The sequence below is a fragment of the Globicephala melas genome, chromosome 16 (genome assembly GCF_963455315.2).
Source record: "Globicephala melas chromosome 16, mGloMel1.2, whole genome shotgun sequence".
In the NCBI taxonomy this organism is placed as follows: Eukaryota; Metazoa; Chordata; class Mammalia; order Artiodactyla; family Delphinidae; genus Globicephala; species Globicephala melas.
The window spans coordinates 41,054,752-41,071,547 of record NC_083329.1 but is presented as its reverse complement, the minus strand read 5'-3'; the positions used below and the strand labels follow the sequence as shown (position 1 = coordinate 41,071,547).

The window sequence follows — 16,796 nt, the reverse complement described above, 5'->3', positions numbered from 1 at the left end:
TCAGAGCCTTTAAGAGCTTTGTATTGAGGTGGGCAGTAATAGGACTCTCCCACCAGCATGGGCTGCCCTGTACACTTGGGGAGGCCCATAATTCAGCTGACTGAGCAGTGGGGACAGATGTGAGAGGAGGATATCAGTGGAGAACAGGAATGAGTCTGTTGGCTCAACCTAGGGGGGAAAAAGTCATCCTTGATGCTGTTCCCATCTCCATCATTGCCCTCACTCACTATGTCGTTTCATCATGGCAACATTTTTCACACCCCACAATTTACAGTTTTGTCTGGGTGGTTAAGAAGGCGTAAAACGGAATAAGGACAGTTGTTATCTTAGAATTTATCTTGCCTTATCTTAAGTTATCTTATAATAAGTCTTGCTTTTATGAAAGCAGTTTGGATAACGGCACAAACTGGCAAGGTGCAAGAGTCTCCCCAAGCTGTGTTACTCACAGGCATCCTTCTTTTTTTAAATTACATCATACTATATTATATTACACCTGGTTTCAGGTGTACAGCATTATAGTTCAAAATCTGTTTACACTACAGAGTGATCACCACCACAAGTCTAGTTATCATCCATCATCGTATGGTTGACCCCCTTTACTTGTTCTTCCCACTCCCCACAAGGCATCCTTTACTGGCTTTAAGTAGGAATACTCATATCCAAGTCATACGAATTTTATAATGTAACATGTTTGGAGAATTATAGAATATTTATCTATTTTAGGCCACTGTCATTTTATATTTTGTTTCCTTTTTTAAAATCACCTATGACTATGATAATTTACTTGTTTACTGGTAAATTACTTTCTTTTTGGAATCAGTTTTTTTTCTCAATTTGATATTAAAAAGCATAAGTTCTAGGTCTGATTTATGAGACAAAGGAAAAGATAACCTTCAGTATTCATAAAATGCATTCCATGTCTCCAACCTACAACATTGTTTTAATTACCAAAAATCATCTTCACTTTTTAAGATACTTATCTGTTTCCTTGGTATTATTGTTTTTTAATTTCTGATAAGGGCAGCATTTATTGGACATTGGGCAAACTGAAATAGTATCATGGGAATACACTTAAAAATTGATTTGACCTGAAAGAAATAATTACAAAAATGTGCACACGTATCATTTAAAGAACCATCCAGGCTTTTTTTTTAAGACAATAATCAAAAATAATTTCCTTTCCATTTAAAATGTTCTTTTGGATTAGAAATGCTATGGTTAAGTTAAACTTGAAAAGATGTTTTACAAATTAAAGTGTTGTCATTGGACACCTACCTGAAATTAGCTAAAGATGCTGGAGAATAGGACACCTAAAGAATATTAAATGTTAAATGAATATGGCAGAGGGAAATCTGTAAAGAAAAACAAAACAAAAGAAAACAAAAATATGCTTACATATTTGCAATGTATTTACCAATTGGCAAATCAACTTATTGAAATAATGACAAGATAGTAAATAAAATATGTTCTAAACATTTATCTAATTATTTAGATAATTTATTTATAATTATATATAATTATCTAGATAAATATACAATTATTTATCTAAGTGAATTCAAGCCTGTATAGTTAAAGAACGTCATGACAAAGATCTAAGTTTGCCATTTTGTACAAGTACTCTTACAGGGTGGTGGGACTTACAAAACCGGAATTAAAATAGACACAGGATTTGGGCCGGGCCTTCTATGAGTAGGGGCACTTTGCAGCTTTTTTTTTTTTTTCCAAATAGAATTTGTGACCATGAAGGAGTGACAGATAAATAATAAGACGTTATGCCTTTATTTTCTTTCCTGGCAGCATTAGTTGAGAAAGGTTGATGAGGAAAATGCTTTCAGTTCAGGGTAAAAAATAATAATGTTAATTAAGAATGCCCTCAATCCAGAAATTGAAAGTGTGAGATTAAATGGTTTCTGTTACAAAATTAAGGTGGTGGAGCCCTCACTGACAGAGAAATCAGGAAGAAGAGAGGAAAAGCCAGATAGTAATATCAAATGTAAGATCAAGGCAAGATTAACTAGATAGAGCACGTATTTTTAATACAGTATCATTTAAAGTTAGCTGAGTATAGATGCTTTACAGAATTATTGAATGTTAGAGCTGAAAGGAAACAAAGTTTTGCTAATTCAGTATTTTCTTTCATAAACTGTGCAGTAGATTTAGAGATAAATATATAGGTAAAGGGCCAGTCTTTAAAATTTAGCACATGTCTATAGTAACATGAGAAAAATGAAACAAAATAAAACAGGAGTGATTTTTCCCCCAAAGTTAAGTGTATTCATTTTATTCTGATATCATCCCCTTTTCACATTTTTAGATTATTTGTTTTAGTTCTGTGAAAAATGCCATGATTATTTTGATAGGGATTGTGTTGAATCTGTAGATTGCTTTAGATAGTATGGGCATTTTAACAATATTAATTATTCCAGTCCACAAAAAAGGTATATCTTTCCTTTTATTTGTGTCATCTTCCATTTCTTTCATCAACATCTTAGAGTTCTCAGAGTACAGATCTTTCATCTCCTTGGTTAAATTTATTCCTAGGTATTTATTCTGTTTAATGCAGTTGTAAGTAGGATCGTTTACTTGATTTCTCTTTCTGATAGTTCATTATTAATGTATAGAAATGAAACAGTGTTCTGTATATTAAATTTGTTGTATCCTGAAACTGTACTGAATTTATTTATTAGTTATAGTAATTTTTTTGTGAAGTCTTTAGTGTTTTCTACATATAGTATTATGTCATCTGCAAATAGTGACAGTTTTACTTCTTCCCTTCCAATTTGGATATCTTTTATTTATTTTATCTCGTCTAATTGCTGGCACTAGGACTTCCAATACTATGTTGAACAAAAGTGGTGAGAGTAGCATCCTTGTCTTATTCTTTTTTTTTTTTTTTTTTTTTTTGCGGTACGCGAGCCTCCCACTTGCTGTGGCCTCTCCCTTTGCGGAGCACAGACTCCGGACGCGCAGGCCCAGCGGCCATGGCTCACAGGCCCAGCCGCTCCGAGGCACGTGGGATCCTCCCGGACCGGGTCTCGAACCCGCCTCCCCTGCATCGACAGGCGGACTCTCAACCACTGCGCCACCAGGGAAGCCCCCTTGTCTTATTCTTGATCTTAGAGGAAAAGCTTTCAGCTTTTCACCATTGGGTATGATGTTAGCTGTGAGTTTGTCATAAATGGCCATTATTGAACAGGCTGGCTCAGGCTGCGGCCGCGGCAAGTTGCATCGTTTTCCAGTCTGTCCGTGAATGTCGCCACCTGAGACAGAGCCAGGATGTTTGGGATGCTGAGCAGCAGCTTTGAGGATGATCCCTTCTTCTCTGATTCGTTCATGGCACACTGAGAAAGTATGCGACAGATGATGAGAAATTTTTCTGAACCTTTTGGAAGAGACATGTTCAACATCTCTGATGGTAGAGGAAGAGCTTGTAACCGTACGGGATATGAGGATGGAGAAAACTCCTTGACTTGTACAGATGTCAACCCTCTTCAGTCAATGGACCAAATAATGTTAAATATACGAAACAGTATGCAGGAATTACAAAGAAACTTTGGTCACTTTTCAATGGATCCAAATGGACATTTGTTTAGTTCTTCCTCAGTTATGACTTATTCCAAAGTAGGAGATGAACAACCAAAGATTTTCCAGACCTCAACTCAAACTCGCAGGGCTCCAGGAGGAATAAAAGAAAGTAGGAGGGCACTGAGAGATTCTTGAGAGTGGACTAGAAAAAATGGCTGTTGGTCATCACCTTCATGACCAAACTCATGTCATTAAAAAGTCAAAGAATAGGGCTTCCCTGGTGATGCAGTGGTTGAGAGTCCGCCTGCCGATGCAGGGGACACGGGTTCGTGCCCCGGTCCGGGAAGATCCCACATGCCACTGAGCAGCTGGGCCCGTGAGCCATGGCCGCTGAGCCTGCGTGTCCGGAGCCTGTGCTCTGCAACGGGAGAGGCCACAACAGTGAGAGGACAGTGTACCGCAAAAAAAAAAAAAAAGAAAAGAAAAAGTCAAAGAACAGCAAGACTGGAGATAAAGAGGTCAATCAAGAGTTCATCAATATGAATGAAAGTGATGTTCATGCTTTTGATGATGAGTGGCAAAATGAGATTCTGAAGTACCAACCAAGGGGACACTGGTGCAATCTAGAAAACTCTAGGATGTGAAGCATTGGTCATGAGAATTCAGGATCCCAAGAACTTAAAAGAAGGGAGAAATTTCATCTAAGTCCAGCCATTGAACGTGGGAGAAGATCAAATGTTTCTGTGGACAAACTCAACATCAAAGGATCACCTGTGAAAATCAACAAAAAATAAATAGCATTGCATTTGATTTGTTTAGTTTTGGTTGTTTGAACAGAGAAAGTAATGGTGCATAGTAATACATGTAAGACCAATCGCTTGTTAAATCAATACTATGTTCTTAGCAAAAAAAAAAAAAAATTGGCCATTGTGTTGAGCTATAGTACCAATCTACCAACTTTGTTGAGAGTCTTTTTTTTTTAATCATGAATGGATGTTGAATTTTGTCAGATCCTTTTTTTGTATCTATTGCGATGATCATATGATTTTTATCCTTCATTTGGTAATATGGTGTATAATTTGGATTGATTTGCAAATATTGAACCATCCTTGCATCCCTGGAATAAATCCCACTTGATCATGATGTATGAACCTTTTAATATATTGTTGAATTCAGTTTGCTAATATTTTGTTAAGAATTTTTGCATCTATGTTCATCAGGAATATTGGCCTCTAATTTTCTCTTTTTATAATGTCTTTGTCTGGTTTTGGTATCAAGGTAATGCTGGCCTCATAGAATGAGTTTGGAAGCATTCCTTTCATTTGTATTTTGTCTTGGAATAGTTTGAGAAGGATAGGTATTAACTCTTTAAATGTTTGGTAGAATTCCCTTGTGAAGCTTTCTGGTTCTATACTTTTGTTTGTTGGGAGTTTATTGATTATTCGTTTAATTTCATCACTAGTAATTTGTCTGTTCATATTTTCTATTTCTTCCGTATTCAGTCTTGGAAGATTATATGTTTCTAATTTGTTTATGTCTTCTAGGTTGTCCAGTTTTTGACATAAACTTATCTATAGTAGTCTCTTATCATTGTTTGTATTTCTATGATATTAGTTGTAAATTCTCCTCTTTCATTTCTAATTTACTTTATTTGGGCCCTCTCTCTTTTTCTCTTGATGAGTCTGGCTAAAGATTAATTTTGGTTTTCTTTTAAAAAAACAGCTCTTAGTTTCATTATTCTTTCTATTGCCCTTTAGTCTCTATTTCATTTATTTCCACTCTGATCTCTATCATTTCCTTTCGTCTAATAATTTTGGGCTTTGTTCTTTTTCTGATTCCTTTAGGTGTAAAACTAGGTTGTTTATTTGATATTTTTCTGTATCAATATAAATTTCCCTCTTAGAACTGTTTTTATTGTGTTCCATAGATTTTGGAAAGTTGTGTTTATATTTTCATTCTTCTCAAGGCATTTTTTTAAATTTCCTCTTTGATTTCTTTGTTGACCTATTGCTTATTTTTTTAGTACCATGTTGTTGTCTCCACATGCTTGTATTTTCTGCAGTTTTCTTCCTGTAATTGATTTCTAGTTTCATACAATTGTTGTGGGAAAATAACTCAATATGATTTCAGTAATATTAAATTTATTGAGACTTGTTTTTTGGCTAGCATGTGATCTATTATGGGGAATGTTCCATGTGGACTTTAAAAGAATAGGTAATTCTGCTCCTCTGGATGGGATGTTCTATTGCTACCTATCTAGCTCCTCTGGATGGGATGTTCTATTGCTACCTATCTAGTCCATGTGATACAATGTGTCATTTAAGGTCAATGTTTCCTTTTTGCATTTCTGTCTGGATGATATCCATTTGATATAAGTGGGGAATTAAAGTCCTCTACTATTATTGTATTAGTGTTAATTTATCTATTTATGCCTTTTAATATTTGCTTTATATATTTAGGCACTCTTAGGTATATATATGTTTAAAAATGTTATATCTTATTTAGTTGACCTCTTTATCATCATGTAATGCCTTTGTCTTTTGTTATACTCTTTGTTTTAAAGTCTATTAATTTAAAGTCTATAATTATTGTCTCATGAGCAATATTCTCTATTCACTATTGGACATAGGATAATAGTGGTCACAATAAAATCAATAATTCAAATTGCAATAAAAAATATAACTCTGGCACAGTCCTGTTATACTTATCTCAAAACTCTGGGCAAACTTCTAAAAGATTTGAATAGTGAAAAATTGTGTTCATAACAATCCCAACATTTTAAAAAAATTATGGAAGTATAGTATAGTTGATTTACAATGTTGTGTTAATTTCTGTTGTACAGCAAAGTGACTCAGTTATACATATATATATTCTTTTTCATATTCTTTTCCATTCTGGTTTATCACAGGATATTGAATATAGTTCCCTGTGCTATACAGTCAGACCTCGTTGTTTATCCATCCTTTATATACTAGTTTGCATCTGCTAATCCCAAGCTCCCAATCCTTCCCTCCACCACCCCTCTCTCCCTTGGCAACCACAAGTCTGTTCTCTATGTCTGTGAGTCTGTTTCTGTTTCATAGATATGTTCATTTTTGTTGTACTTAGATTCCACATATAAGTGATATCATATGGTATTTGTCTTTCTCTTTCTGACTTACTTTACTTAGTATGATAATTTCTGGGTCCATCCATGTTGCTGCAAATGACATTGTTTCATTCTTTTTAATGGCTGAATAATATTCCAGTGTGTGTGTGTGTGTGTGTGTGTGTGTATACACACACACACACACACACAGCATCTTTATCCATTTATCTGTCGATGGACATTTAGGTTGTTTCCATGTCTAGGCTATTGTATATAGTGCTGCTATGAAAATAGGGGTGCATGAATATTTTAGAATTATAGTTTTGTCTGGATATATGCCTAGGAGTGGGATTGCTAAATCATATGGCAACTCTATTTTTAGTTTTTTGAGGAACCCTCTATACACTTTTCCATAATGGCTGCACCAATTTACATTCCCATCAACAGTGTAAGAGGGTTCCCTTTTTTCCACACCCTCTCCAACATTTATTATTTGTAGACTTTTTAATGATACCTGTTCTGACCAGTGTGAGGTGGTACCTCATTGTAGTTTTTGTTTGCATTTCTCTAATAATTAGTGATGCTGAGCATCTTTTTATGTGTCTGTTGGCCATCTGGATGTCTTCTTTGGAGAAATGTCTATTTAGTCTTCTGCCCATTTTTCAATTGAGTTGTTTGTTTTTTTGTTGTTGAGTTGTATGATTTGTTTGTATATTTTGGAAATTAAGCCCTTGTCTGTCACATTATTTGCAAATATTTTCTCCCGGTCTGTAGGTTGCCTTTTAATTTTGTTTATGGTTTCCCTTGCTGTACAGAAGCTTGCAAGTTTGATTAGGTCCCATCTGTTTATTTTTGCTTTTATTTCTATTGCCTTGGGAGACTGACCTAAGAAAACATTGGTACAGTTTATGTCAGAGAATGTTTTGCCTATGTTCTCTTCTAGGAGTTTTATAGTGTCATGTCTTATATTTAAGTCTTTAAGCCATTTTCAGTTTATTTTTCTGTATGGTGTGACGGTGTGTTCTACCTTCATTGATTTACATGTGGCTGTCCAACTTTCCCAACACCACTTGCTAAAGAGACTCTTTTCCCCATTTTATATTCTTGCCTTCTTTGTTGAAGATGAATTGTCCATAGGTGTATGGGTTTATTTCTGGTCTCTCTGTTCTGTTCCATTGATCCGTATGTCTGTTTTTGTGTCAATACCATGCTGTTTTGATTACTGAAGCTTGGTAGTATTGTCTGAAGTCTGGGGGGGTTATGCCTCCTGCTTTGTTCTTTTTCCTAAGAATTGCTTTGGCAATTCTGGGGCATTTATGGTTCCATATTAATTTTAGGATAGTTTGTTCCAGTTCTGTGAAAAATGTCATGGGTAATTTCATAGGGATCACAATAAACCTGTAGATTGCTTTGGGTAGTATGGCCATTTTAACTATATTAATTCTTAGAATTCAAGAGCATGGAACATGCTGAATATCTTAACATCTCTTCTTTTGGATTTTAAATTGGTAAATGCACAAAGAGCTTTGACTTCTATTTCCAGGCCAATATCCATTTAACTACTAAGTTTTGTACTTTTATCTCCACAGTATGTCTTGCATTTGCATCCATCAGCATAACTCCAGGACAGCCCCTCTTAGTTCTCACTTGACTTTGGAAAAATCTCCTAATAGTTCTCCTTACTATATTTCACGATTCAACCTTCTCCAGTTTTAGTGTCTCAAAGCACAGTTATGACCTTATTGGTAGATGAATTCTCAGTGCAAACTGTCCCTCGAGGTTTCCTAGATTCAACCTGCAGCCTATCTCTTTTCCTTTTATTTAGAAACATATATTCTCTAATCTAGGAAAACTGAACTAATTGCTGTTCCCTCAACATAATCTAACTTTTTCTTATCATGCCTACCCTGATACTCTTTTGAACCTATACTTTGAAATTACCTTTATCCATTACCATCAGTTAAATGTTATCTACTACCAAAACATGTCTTAAATTTCTACTCTCTACATAAAATATTTCCTAATAGTAACACTGGTACATAATTTCTTACTCCAAACTCCTAAGCCTTCAAAACTCTTTTTTTTTTGGGTGTGCCATGTAGTTTGTAGGATCTTAGTTCTCCAACCAGGGATTGAATTCAGGCCCCAGCAGTGAAGGCACCAAGTCCTAAGCACTGGACTGCCAGGGAATGCCTTCAGAACTCTTTTTTGACTCACATTATAGTTATCTATATTCATCTCATATCAGTTTTACAGGATTTGCTTAATGTAAAAGGACTGTGTCTTATTAATCCCAACCCATGTTGAACTTTGCATAAAATAAGTACAATTAAATAAACTTAGTGTCCTTAATAACTGATTGCGAAAAACCTACACATTTCTAAATATTACATATACCTAACAATATTTTCAAATCCGTACTTTCTTCTTTAGGCAACTTCTTTAAATATACCATTTATTTTGAAAGCTTAATTTATGAAGTACACTTATAACTCTGGCCAGCCATTTATGTTAACTTTTGTTTCATTGTTTAAAAAGTATTTCTACAACATACTGGGTCTTATTTCTTTTCACTGTCCTCCAGTTTATTTTTAAAGTAATGAAGACTTTTTATTTTGTAAAAATAGTATTTATATAGGAAGAAAAATCATGATAAAAAACTTCCATTCCTGTGAGGAGTGAATAACATTTGCCTTTGCTTTATGAAAAATAAAATCAGTTCTTATTCAGGTTTGCTAAACATTTATTTATTAAGCAATCCAAATAATGTAGCTTCTAGAAAAAACTCAGTTCTCCTTAGACTGAATATGTATGCTATAATCTACACTGTTTGCATCAATAAATTATTTATAAAAGCTTCACTTTGCATGTTGCAACTTAAGTGATTGAAAAATGTAATAAATGTTTTTCAAATTAAAAAATTCATACATATTTATTGGAAAAAAATTCTTCACCTACTTTTTACTCTTGGCCTTACTTTTCAAAGATAACCTTCATCAACTGTTGGTACATATCATTCCTGAACTTTATCTATGTATGTCAAAATGTATTCACACATGTGTACTAATATACAGATATGCAAATATACATTCAGAGTACTATGCTGAACAATTGTTTTTAAATTTGGACAATAGTTTGCATGTCTAGGTATATATGAATGGTAATCACCCTAATAATTACCCCCAAACAGTTTATACACAGCATTTTTTTTTCTGATTTGTTTCATGAATGAAGCAATTTAAGAGAATCAGAGAAAGAATTGCCATGACTTATTTTTGCCACCCAGTTATTAAAAATAAACCAAAACTTCCCTAAAACATTCCTAAGCATTTTAGATTCCCTAAACTCTCACTAATAGACTTGGTGGAACTGTCTTTGGTATATTTATGACCTTGTTACAGAGCAGAATAGATTCTATTCCAACGTGAGATTACAGTGAATGCTGTATATTAGCCACAGGGAATTCTTGCCTTCATCATGATCCATTATGGTTGGAATTTATTGCAAGCTAAGTTCTATCCATGCTACTAACAGTTGCATAGGGGACTAAAGTTGACAGTGACAAGAGTTCCAGGTGACCTGGTTATATCTAATCTATGGGCACTTAGTGCAAGTAAGTGGCGCTGAGTCGCAGCACACTACATCTGATCCTCTACTTACAAAGGTTGTGACTTTTCTGTCCCATGCTAACACTTACTATAGAATTAGAAGTTGATATGGAATGGTTTTATAGGTCTCTCTCACAATATTTATAAGATAAATAACTTTAGAAGAACATAAATTGTCACCTGATTGTCTTCTGAGAGGTGTGCCAAGGGCTAATAGTAGAAGTATTTATTGTTTTTTACTTTACAATTGAAATATGCAGTACTTAAAAAGCCTATTAAAGCAAAGACTTTAAAACTGGTAGTAAAAAATGGAGGTCATATAATTTAAATTCTTTCCAGAATATTTCTAAGACCTAGTCTTTTTAAGTTATATTTTAGTCTCAAGCTTGCAGATTTTCAGTGATGGGGCTTAATTTTTTGGATAGTCCATTCTATTCTGACCCACTTTGGATTAATAGAAAATCTCGACTTACATTGAAAACATATGCTTTGTAATACTTTTTATTTATTTTTCTTATTTCTATACTCTGAGACTACAATGAATAAACTAATTTATCTTTTCATAACAACCATTCAGATGTCTGATGAATCTTGTGATTTTTAGTTTAAACATCTCAAATTTTATCACACATTCTCAGGATGATTAGACTTCACTTCCAATTTGGCCATAAAATGGTGCTTATTGTAATCCACCTATCTCTTCATCTATTATTAATGCATATGAAGTAGTTTGTAGTATTATTCTAGTAGTCCATTTACAGTGTTGGCATGTAAACTCATCTTTACATGCCAACTCAAAATTTTTTAAAACTCAAAAGTTTACAATTATATTTTCATATTAATGTTTGTAGCCACTTATTACTATATTTGGGCAATTAACTTTTTTCCTAATACAAATAAGATTATTTAAATTTATTATTGTAGAAGTGTAGATTTTTGATACTTATTATTCTGATAAAATTATTTTGAACCTTGTCTTTTATCATTAAATGTAGTATATATCCTTCTGAACTTTGTAGCATTCACAGATTTTACACACATGGCTTTAATACATTTATATATGTCAGTGATTAAAAGTGAATTGGGGCAGACATTAGAACTCAGATCTGTATCGTACTTCACTAGAGACCTTCCTCCATATGATAATGATGCTTCAAGTTATTCTTTCTAGATACAATTATTCAGCCAGGTACAATACAATTTGATTGCATTTCTCTTTATTGGCCATAAAAATATCTTGATATTAAACAGTGTTTTCTTCAGGTTAGGTATAGTTTCTACAACATTCTACTCATTAGAAATGTGACATTTTTAATGAACCTACCCTAAGTTCCAGTAATCATTGCTATATCTTTAAATTGGTTTTAATCCAAATATTTAATAATTTGTTTTATAATTCAAGATTGTCAGTAGTTTTTTTTAGATTCATGTTTTTTTACTTTTTTGGATATTTAGCTTTTTATAAGTAAAAAATAATTTACATCTGTTATGTGTTAATATGTGCCTAGCACATGGTAAGCTCATATAATACTTATGATGATTATGTCATGTCAGTGTTTAGTATTATCCCCATTTTTAGAAGTGAATAAACTAAGCACAGAGAGAGTTTGCATCTAGATCATACAATTAGTAGGTTGTGGAACTAAGGCTAGAAGCACAGCAGTACAACTCGGGTAGTACTCAGTCATCTGTTCTAGACACAGTGCTAGTTACTGGGTAGAGAGATTTAGTTATGACCAAAATAACACCCCAGGCTTTATGAAGCTTCCAGTATAGTAAAGGGAGACAAACTCAAACAAATATATAAAATGTGTAATATGCCATGTGATGCATGAGAAATGTAGTAAAAACAGTAAATAAATAGGGGGAAAGTTGAAAGGACAGAGCAGACTGGAGGCATGGCATTCTAAATAGGGTGGTCAGAATAGATCATACTGATAGAATTATATGTAAAGAAAATTTTATAAACTCAAAAATATTTTAAAAATCACAAAGAAATCTTCTGTGGTGTTAAACACTTTAACTCTAGAGTCAGAGATGTGTGTATCCCACTTCTGCAAGCCCTTCATCATAGCACCTGAGTAATAAATGCCCCCTTGATGACAATTCTCCCCTTATAAGAATTTATCATAAAAAATAATTAAAGTTAGCACATATTTATGTACAGTATGTTTACCAAGATATAAACATTTTGCTTGTAATGACAAAAATTGACAATAATAAACATCTCATTATAAGTTTTTACTTAGACCAACTATGCTATAGACTTATGATGGAATACAAAATATAGCTTCATAGTAGTATACATCAAAGTGCTATAGAAAATCTGTATTTGCAAACATGGGATGATATTCACGTGTGTGTGTGTGTGTGTGTGTGTGTGTATATGTGTGTATAAAACAGATGTATATTTGGAAAGAGGGAAAGATTAGCAAAATAAACATCTAACTGTATAGAATTAGGAAGTTTGATTGGGTTGTGAATGGATTCTCTTCTTTTGGTTATCTATATTTTAGTTTTTATCAGATATGAATGTTTAATATTTTAGCAAAAATATAGATTTAAACAAGTGATATACCATGTTATACAGTCTCTCTATCCTATGTATATTATCATTAATACATTGTTTTTATAAATTAGAAGTTTATGTCATTGCTTCTTTGACTTTTGGAAGGACAAAATTTGTGGCATGCCATCAAATATCAGACATTAATTTTGTGATTGTGTTCGTCACCAGTTTTCTAATTATGAACATAATACTACCTCAGACCCTATATTTTGAAAATTAAGCAATGAAATAATCATGATTGTCTTCACTTTTCCTTAAAATAAGGCAAAATGGATCAATTTTTATAGATTACTATCATTTAAAAGTGAATAAACATAGAAGATTTTATTAAACAAATACTTTGACAGTAATGAGATGCTTCAGTTTCAATTATTTTTTTAAAAAGATGCAATTTCTGTGTTGCAGCCTCCAATGAACATACACTCCATCGTGGTACAGGTTCAGTGCATCAACAAAAAAGTGGGTACTGTTATCTACCATGAAGTTCGAATCGTGGTGAGAGACAGAAATGACAACTCACCCACATTCAAGCATGAAAGCTACTACGCCACAGTGAATGAGGTCAGTTTCTATCCACTACTCTCTGCTTCCTTTTTATTGATATATGTAATTGACTGTATATTTTAAATATTTTGAAATTATTCCTCTATAGTAACAATCTTAACTGTTTAAAAATATCAAGAAAACATTTTAAAAAATAGTGCTTTAGAAGAAATAAGGTCTGAGTGACTTCTGATACAATTTCAGGAATTCACTTTGCTACAGGAAAAAAATTGCTTTATTTATAATAATGGCCAAAATGTTGGCATTTTTTAATCATCTTCAACAACTTAATGCCTGAATCTAAATACATACACGCTTACTGAGGCTCAATGGGTGCTATTTATTCTCATTGTAAAATGAGACAGATTTTTGTTTTGTATCTCTGAGGTGGTAGCAGTAATTCAATACTAGAAGAAAATATGTATTTGAGATTTTATTAATTTAAAGTTATTTTCTCAATTTTAAAATCAAGTTCTGGCATATTAAAAATATTTTAATATAAATCAAAGCTAAATTCTTATAAGAAAATCCTTATCAAACTATTTAAAAATATTTTTAAAGTAGTATTATTGCTTTTATTAGAACATGCTTTTTTGTTGTTTCTTGTTTTACTTTGTTTTGTTTTCCCTTTGAACCAAAATCCATGGGCCAAGAACACTTTTTATGTTATTTTTTAAAAATAGTGCTTACTCTATTAATTTTTTGTAGAAAAAATATAAAATATTATAAAAAATCATAAAATATTTCTGAAGTATCTCTAATATCATCTATTATGTGTACTTTAGACACAAAAATGAACTATATTTTTAATAGCCTATACTTTAGCAAATCATCTTTACCTCCATGTCTTTTTTTTTTATCTTAAAATATGTACCTACTTTATAGGAGGAAGTCAGTATAATTTGGGTATTAAACACAGCATTGGGCCTATAACTTCTACATGCTTTTTGAAATTATTTAAAATGTATCTTATTTACCTCAACATTCTTCTATTCACTAAAAATTGAAGAAATTATGTTTCCTGTAATCTGAGACTTTCTAGATTGTATTACTAAAAACAAAATAATAAATAAAAGAAATAAAAGCTTTTTAAAGTTTAACAGGCGAAATTACTTGTTAGTTAATGCTCGACCTTTTTGAGCTAACTTTTACTTAATAGGCTTCTGCTAAAACAGACAAATGCTAATTAATGTAATTAATCATGTTACATGATTAATTATTTTAGCATCTAAAGCATACTTTTTGAATGAGATTTTGCTTTTTTTGTTTGAGTGCTAGCTTTGAGTATAAACTAATAGATGAGTTATCTTAGGCAACATATCTAATTTTAAAATCCATTCCTGTACCATGTTTAACTGTTGTTGGATACATGTCTTTAGTTCATTTTTCATAAAGAAATGTATAATGTTCAATTTGAATTCAAAGTATCCTATGTAATTTGACTACTTCCACTCCCCCTCCAATTTTTTTCAGCACCTTGCTAAAAACTAACCTTTTCAAATACTATTTTAATTGTGTCACTCTCCTATTCAAAAATTGTGTAATTTCTCATTATTATCAGGAAAAATGTCATCTATCTCCACTGGCTGATTTTCAAACCCTTCCATAATCTGATCTTTTGTCAATGTATTCTTAACTTCAATTGCTCTCTGATACTGCCTCATTCTGTTCAGATTAACTTCCTCATGTCTTACAAATATATTCATTTCTTTGGCTTTGCTCACACTGTTCAGTTTACTTAGAATGGAATCTTCCCTACCTTGCAAGTCTCCAAGTTTTATTCATCTTTTAAAATTTAACACATGATCTATTTCCATTTCTTATTTCTATACTCATCCCCAGCTATACACATTGATCAATCTTCAGTTTCTCCAAACTCTAAACTCCTATGTCATCTGCATAAATGTTAGAGTGATACAATTTATATAAACATTAAACATTTTATCTTAAACATTATTTGTAGAGGCAAGATTTCTTTACAAAGCTGCCTAATTATGATTTTCTCTCAATGCATTTCCTAAAGACAACCGAGGCAATCCTATCCCACTGTTACTGTGGTCATATATTCTATGATTTGATTATGTAGAATGTGTGTAATTGATGATATTTTCCTCCATTGATTTTGCTCATACTCTCTCATATCTATTTTCTTGTAAAGAGTCCAAAGTTTATTTAAACATCAAAACATAATTATAAGAAAAAATGAAATTTAGCTATTTTTCTCATCCTTCATTTATCTGAGTAGTTCTTAGTTTAATTGGCTTGAATGGGTTTATCTTTATATCTATATCTCTCCACTGGGAAAATACATTGCAATTTTATATATACCCATATGTATATATGTGTATGTATATATGTATGTGTGTGTGTATATATACTATGTCTGTGTGTGTGTGTGTGTGTATATATATATATGTATACATATATACACAATGCAACTACAGTGCTGCCTGTAAAATAAAATTAAGTAAAATACATTTTACTCTGTGCAAGATTGCAAGATATTTTCCATGCTATTTCTTCTTTTAGTATAAGGCATGCAGTTAATGCAGTTAAGACTAGAAAGATCTAAATGCTTTTCCAAAAAAAAAAAAATCATTCAGAGTTTAAGAGATTGTTGGTGTCAAAATATTTTACACTTCATCAGAATGCAAAAGATAGGTACAAAGTCATCATCACAGATTTATAAAAGAAGCTTCTAAAATTAAAGTCCTGATTAGTCACTCTCCTTATTAACTGTGAGAAAACCAAGACCTGGAGCAGCACATGAATTGGCTACCAAGGTTTAAAATTCTTTGTTTGTGAGACATAAAGCATTGCAAGTATTTTTTTTCTCTCTGGGTAATTGGAGACTCTCAATTAGTTTTGGATAATTGTATCATTAAGTAATTAGTCTTGTTGGTTCGAAGAACAAATTGCAAAGTCTAATTGCTGCTGATTATTCTTAAGTAATTTTTGGAAGATAAATATTTTCTGGCAGTGATGTCTTTGATAACACATGCATCCCATTTCAAAAAATTCCTTTTGACATAATAAAAAGTAAACAAGGACAAGTCAAGGCAGACGTAGTGTTTTCTTGCGCCTGTGAAGAATTAATCTCAGGATAATGTAGAGGTTATATTTGTCCTGGTCTTTAATGATCTCATTACAGATGGGCAATTTTTTTAGTCAATATTAATTTGTTCTTTTGGTCACCTTGAATATCACACTAAATGTACTTTGCTGCTGTGACATGATGTGATTTATTGGAGATAATTTGTTGGCACCTTCTGAAAGAATGTTTCCTTGCATTTCTCTTGACAGGTAGATGGTTTACAGTCAGAAAGAAAGAGAGAAAGGAAGGAAGGAAGGGAGGAGAAGGAACCATATATTGTGTAGTAATGTAGTATTTACTGTTGAAAAAATTTGCATGTAAGTGGACCTGTACCATTCAAACGTCAAGGGTATATATAAAAATTCTGAA

The 16,796-nt window shown here is 32.6% G+C and overlaps 1 protein-coding gene and 1 pseudogene across 1 annotated transcript in view; both read left to right on the top strand.

Moving 5' to 3' along the window:
- Positions 1–16,796, top strand: part of PCDH15 (protocadherin related 15) — an 807,822-nt gene that overhangs the window by 361,577 nt on the left and 429,449 nt on the right. Inside the window, exon 5 of the mRNA XM_060286024.1 lies at positions 13,196–13,351. Coding sequence (XP_060142007.1) covers positions 13,196–13,351 — 156 coding nt within the window. The remainder of the gene's footprint in view (positions 1–13,195; positions 13,352–16,796) is intronic.
- Positions 3,277–4,319, top strand: LOC115857719 (myeloid leukemia factor 1-like; annotated as a pseudogene).